The sequence below is a fragment of the Rana temporaria genome, chromosome 13, assembly GCF_905171775.1.
Source record: "Rana temporaria chromosome 13, aRanTem1.1, whole genome shotgun sequence".
Lineage (NCBI taxonomy): Eukaryota > Metazoa > Chordata > Amphibia > Anura > Ranidae > Rana > Rana temporaria.
Window position 1 is genome coordinate 10191338 of NC_053501.1, and position 6609 is coordinate 10197946.

A 6609-nucleotide genomic window follows, 5' to 3' on the forward strand; every position below is an offset into this window, starting at 1 on the left:
TCTTCTGGGGTCCCCCTGCGGCACTGGTAGCTCCTCACCGCATAACCCCCTATGAGAAGCGCTCTCCCTGCTATCAATCTATCCAAACAAGAGCCGAGAACCCCGGGCAGAGGAAGAGTGCGTCTCCGCGGGAATTACGGGGCTCAGGCGAGTAAAACGGGGAGGGGGGCCTGTTATTAGAAGATGTTATTTCACCTTAACGCATAGGATGCGTTAAAGTGAAAAAAACACAAGCTTTAAATTTAGCTCATGCATTGAAGAGCTACAGGATAGGCAGGCATTCTGATTTACTGGCCAGCTCGATATGCACGTGTATTACATCATCACCCCCTCCTTTCCCCACAGAAAAGGGAACCCTCTGTTCGCTAGTACTGTATAGCACATGTGCTACCAGAATCAATCAGCTCATTCAAAACATTTAAAGAATTCCAGATATGGATATTTTATACATAGATCCAGCTTGGACCAGCTTGCCTCTGGAAGCTGGAAATCACATAGACCCCACTACACCACTGATCTTCATTAGCTTTTGGCTCCGGTGCCAAGCAAATGCTCTGCTGCATTCTGAACCCAAGAGGTCAGCCGCTTGGCACCGGAACCATTCCCCTTTTCTGAATGAATAGAAAGCATTCTCCTATTGGATGTGGTGGAGAGTGTGACATCACCATCCTGCCTCTCCACCCCATCCAATAAGAGAAGGTTTTGCATTAATTCAGGATTAGGGCAAAGCTTTCTCTGAATGGTGCCCAAGCCAAACTGTACTCCTGTGTGGCAGCAGGGCAGCCGGAAGATGGTGGAGATCACTGGAGTAGTGGCGTCTGCTTCAATGATTTCCAGCTCCCAAGAGCATCAGCCAGGTATGTATATGAATAGTTACATTGGTCCAAGATGCAACAATGTATAAAATATCCATCCCTGGAAATCTTCTTTAAAGCAGGGTTAGACAAAATCCGGTCGCAATTGCGACTAGAATTAGCGACCTGGCGCCCGGGGAAGCTTAGGCCTGCAGAAGGCCGCGGCCTCAATTGCCGGCCGGCGTGGTGGGGGCGCACGGAGACACAGGATACCCCATCATGTGTCTCCGTGGGCCCCCGCCACGCAATTGCGGCGGGCCAAGCCGGCCGATAATGGAGGCCACGGCTTTGCGGCCCACTGCAGGCCTAAGCTTCCTTCTGTTATCTGGCGCCATCTTGTGATGGCCATTGGCATGACAAGTAAAACAGCAATTCTAATGGAGCTTCCCCAGTGTTTTCACTGCCATCTCCTTCCCTCTAATTAGAGCCCCCAAACATTATATTTTTTATTCTAACACCCTAGAGAATAAAATGGCGGTTGTTGCAATACTTTCTGTCACACTGTATTTGCGCAGCAGTCTTACAAGCGCACTTTTTTGGGGGGGGGGGGGGAACACTTTTTTTAATTAAAAAATAAGACAACACTAAAGTTACCCCAATTTTTTTTATATTGTGAAAGATAATGTTACGCCCAGTAAATTGATACCCATCATGTCACGCTTCAAAATTGCGTCCGCTCGTGGAATGGCGACAAACTTTTACCCTTTAAAATCTCCATAGGCGACATTTAAAAAAATTCTACAGGTTGCATGTTTTGAGTTACAGAGGAGGTCTAGGGTTAGAATTATTGCTCTCGCTCTACCAATCGCAGCGATACCTCACGTGTGTGGTTTGAATACCGTTTACATATGCGTTTTTTTTTTTTTATCATCTCAGACATTTCAGTAGGAAATAAAATTGAAGGATTATTACCATTGAAATCATATTTATTATATATAACAGATAACAGCTGGTTTCAAAATACACAATTTATACAGGAAATCGAACATTGGACTGCAGTGTCTGCAGTGTAGACCATTGCAGATCGCCATCTCTACGACTCTTCTTTTTTTGGCTCAAGCTCCCTTCAGAGAGAAAAAGGAAAAACGCTTATTAATTGTAAATAATGTTTGATATCAAACTAACAACTATAAATATTTTATAATTATTAACAAAATTCAATTAACAGAGCATATACAATAATATAATAGAAATGGGATATTCCATTAACAGAACATGAACAATAGTATAGTAGAAAAATGCATAATCATTCAGGAAAGTAACTCTTAAGTGCCCTTTTTTTATTTTTTTTGAGGAAAGTAACTCTTATAAATGTAAATGAAAATAGATATCCTAGAGCAGGGATATGCAATTAGCGGACCTCCAGCTGTTGCAGAACTACAATTCCCATGAGGCTTAGCAAGACTCTGACAGCCACAAGCATGGCACCCAGAGGCAGAGGCATGATGGGACTTGTTTTGCAACAGCTGGAGGTCCGCTAATTGCATATCCCTGTCCTAGAGGATTGTAGGATAAGATTACATGTAACACCAAGTGTCATAATCATGGCAGCTATTTGACGAAAGGTCATTGAGAAATTAAGTTGATTGAAATAATATAATTATGTCATCTATGAAGAGACTAGAATTGAATGAACCTACAAAAAGGAAGACGTTTTAGGCTGCATTCACACCTGAGCGTAGGTCGTTCGGTCGTTTTTTTTCCCGGCGTTTTGTCATGCTTATTTGCGCGTTTGCATACAGCGTCGTGCGACGTTTTTGTACTTTGACGTTTTTTATTTTAGTCAATAGGAAAAATGATCATCTTTTCATCACTTGTTGCTATGTTGGTAGATTTTTTTTTTTATCTTCTGCCTGGGTGAAATGTTCTATTGATTAAAGCGACAAAACGCCCGTACGAAACGCTCGTCGCTTGAATCGAGCGTTTCCATTACTTTCTATGGGAAATGTAAACACTCAAACCGACCGATTCGCGCGACAAAAAAGGGTCCGGAACTTGTTTGAGCGTCAGGCGTTTTGGAGTGGAGATGTGAACCATCTCCATAGGGAATAATGTATTTTTTTTTTTTTCCCCACTCTAGCGTTTTTGAGCGTCACGCTTCAGGCGACAAAACGCTCAGGTGTGAATGCAGCCTTATAGTGGCACAAAGGACATATTTGCTTTAAAGCTGAATTCCAGGAATGGATATTTTTTTGCAAACTTGCATTGATTCAGCCTGGACCATCGTAAATATTACATAGTTATAGTACCGTAAATGAGGTTGAGAAAAAAAAAAAAAAAAAATCAGAAGTCCAACCTATGTGTGTGATTATATGTCAGTATCATACACTTTTTTATATATATATATATATATATATATATATATATATATATATATATATATACACACACACACACACTTATATATATATATATATATATAAAAAATACCTGTGGAAGCTGGAAATCACTGTAGTAGGCACTGCTACTACAGTGATTGCCGCTGTCTTCTGAGTCCTTTACTTAGCGACTGCCCAGCTGCTAAGTCACAGGAGTCAAACACAAATCCCACGGCCCTCCAGGCCATTTCATGTGGCTCTCGCACCTGCAGGAGAGCTTCAGCCCTCCTCTGGTCCTCCTCCAGACCCCTACTTTCAAGCAATGCATCCAGCTTCTTCCCAGCAGCAGCATAAGGAAAGGGGGATGCACTGCGATGCAAGGGAGAGTGGGGGACTCAACTTCTGATGGTGGGGTGGCTCTTGACATCTAATGTAAGGGGAGGGGATGCACTGGACATCTAATCTTACATATACAACCGGCCCTTTTGAGGGCAATCATAATGCTGATGCGGCCCACTATGAAATTGAGTTTGACACCCCTGTGATAAGTAAACACAGGAAATGGCTTTTTCGGCAAAGACACTATTTACAGTACGCTTTGCATTATTTCAATGAATACAAAGTGGTCTCTAGTTGGATGAGGTGGAGAGAGAGAGAGAGAGAGAGAGAGGTGATGTCACAATCGCCACCTCATGCAAATCATAGAAGATCTTGTACTCATTGGAAAAAAAACATGGGGGGGGGGGGGACATCAAAGTCAAATGACAAGTCGCAGCCCATTCTTTTCAATGGCACCCCTTCAAATCAGTGCGACTTTGAAAAGGTGCCAACGCTACTTTGATGCGACTTTGATACAGGGAGTATAAATGTGGATCAAAGTCGCACAGGTGTGGATGGAGTCCAAGTGTCTATACAGATGCTCGTCAGAGGGAGTCAGCCCATGTCTTTATGGACCTTGCTTTGTGCACTGGTCCAAATAATTTGGCGGAGAGGTGGTTATGGTGTGTGGTTGTTTTTCAGGGGTTGGGTTTGGCCCCTTAGTTCCAGTGAAGGGAACTCTTAAGGTGTCAGCATACCAAGACATTTTGGACAATTTCATGCTCCCAACTTTGTGGGAACAGTTTGGGGACCGCCCCTTCCTGTTCCCACATGACTGCGCACCAGTGCACAAAGCAAAGTCCATAAAGACATGGATGAGTGAGTTTGGGGTGGAGGAAGGTGGCCTGCACAGAGTCCTGACCTCAACCCAATAGAACACCTTTGAGATAAATTAAAGCAGAGACTGCGAGCCAGGCCTTCTCATTCAACATCAGTGCCTGACCTCACAAATTGCGCTTCTGGAAGAAAGTTCAAATATTCCCATAGACACCCTCCTAAACCTTGTGGACAGCCTTCCCATAAGAGTTGAAGGTGTTATAGCCGTAAAGGGTGGGGCCAACTCAATATTGAACCCTACGGACTGGGATGCCATCAAAGTTCATGTGCATGTAAAGGCAGGCGTCCCAATACTTTTGGCAATATAGTGTATGTTTCTGTGGACTATTCAATCCTATATACAGTCACAGCAAACCTGCTTCCCACGGAGTGTCCCTTTATGATCTTGTTATCACTGAATATCCCTGATCACACAGATATACGCAGGAGCCAATCAGCATGGCTTTTGTTGTTCCTACACCCCCAGAAAAAAAAAAAGGGGGAAGAATTGCAGAGAGCACTGCCCTGTGCAAGTGTTGGGCTTCTGTCACTCTTGTGACCTGGCAAGAACTATAATAGTGTGGTAAAAAGAAAAAGAGAAAAAGTACAAACTGCCACAAGTTGCGCTGTTGCTGGCTGGATGAGCGAGATGTCTCACTCATCCAGCGAATGAGGAATCAACCAAACCGAGGAGCTGGAAAACAGGGAAAGTAGTAAAATGATCAGAGGAAAAAGTCTCTCACCCTTGGAAGAGTTTGCTTTTATGTCTGAAGATGGACAGCTTCTCTTCATACCGCCGATCAAAATACCAGCCGATCAGCATTCCAGCCGGCAGGAAGGAGAAGGTCCAGAATTCCCGGACAAAGGTCACAAAGTTCATGATAGCTGAGAGAGAGAAAAGAGGGGACATGTTAGGGGTGACCTGAGGATTGGGGTGCAATCCCTGAGATTCTTATGTCTGTCTGTGTGGGAGGTCCCACCCTCTCCCAGGGGTGTCCCTCCAGACCTATACTCCCATCTGTCTTTAGTGCCCCCCCCCCTCTGTTTCTGTTATTCTATCCATCTTTCAGGGCCCCCCAATCCCACCCGTCTCTTGGGGCCCCCCCTTTAACGATTTCTGCCCCAATTGCCTTCCAAGGACCCCTCCAGTCCTGCTCACTTGTCTCTCCAAAAGAAACCTTTGGTCTACTTTCTGGTATGTCTCCCAGGAACACAACATGAACACGCTAATGAGCAACTACCACTCCCATCATCTTACAGCCTAAACAAAGACAGTCAGGTCATGCTGGGACTGATAACGTTATGGATAATTAAAAAGCATGGCCATCAGTCACTGCCCAGTACCCCCACCCCCCCAGTCGCTGCTCCCAGTACACCCCCGGTCTCCCCAGTCGCAGGTCCCAGTATGCCCCCCCCCAGTCGCAGCTCCCAGTAAGCCCCATGTCTCCCCAGTCGCAGCTCCCAGTAAGCCCCCGGTCTTCCCAGTCGCAGCTCCCAGTATGCCCCCCCAGTCGCAGCTCCCAGTAAGCCCCCGGTCTCCCCAGTCGCACCTCCCAGTATGCCTCCCCAGTCGCAGCTCCCAGTACACCTCCCTGGGCTCCCCAGTCACAGCTCCCAGTACACCTCCCCGGGCTCCCCAGTCGCAGCTCCCAGTACACCTCCCCGGTCTCCCCAGTCGCAGCTCCCAGTACACCTCCCCGGTCTCCCCAGTTGCAGCTCCCAGTAAACCCCCCTGGTCTCCCCAGTTGCAGCTCCCAGTAACCCCCCATTCTCCCCAGTTGCAGCTCCCAGTAAACCCCCCTGGTCTCCCCAGTTGCAGCTCCCAGTAAGTCCCCCCCCCAGTAGCAGCTCCCAATACGTTCCCAGGTCTCCCCAGTTGCAGCTTCCAGTACACCCCCTGGCCTTCCCAGTCCCTGCCCCCCTTGACCTCCCCAGTATGCCTGCAGAAGACACTGGAAGAGCCCACCGTACTCACGGCTAGGAGGATATAGAATACACTCCCCTATATATACCTCCTGGGTGTCTCGGCGCTCCTCACCAGAGAACAGTCCAATGTGTGATGTATGTCTACAGAGGGCACTGGAAGAGTCCACTCTGCTATTAGGGGGAGTCATATAAGACAATAACCCCCCACCCTTAATAATACAGTGATAACACTCCCTGCTCTCCGGAGTACAGCTGATAAAGGTGACACATTACCCGCACACGGCTGTACGCTGTGCTGTAATTACCTAAATACGGAA

At 46.5% G+C, this 6609-nt stretch overlaps 1 protein-coding gene across 1 annotated transcript; it reads right to left on the reverse strand.

The window, feature by feature from the left end:
* Positions 1–1759: 1759 nt before the first annotated feature.
* NDUFB1 (NADH:ubiquinone oxidoreductase subunit B1) lies at positions 1760–6557 on the reverse strand. Its single transcript, XM_040333631.1, has 3 exons — positions 6405–6557; positions 5110–5251; positions 1760–1918 (listed from the first exon to the last, which is right to left on the reverse strand). The coding sequence occupies exons 1-3, from the start codon at positions 6478–6480 to the stop codon at positions 1888–1890; spliced, it is 249 nt and encodes an 82-aa protein (XP_040189565.1). The 5' UTR covers positions 6481–6557; the 3' UTR covers positions 1760–1887.
* Between the last annotated feature and the right edge of the window lie 52 nt (positions 6558–6609).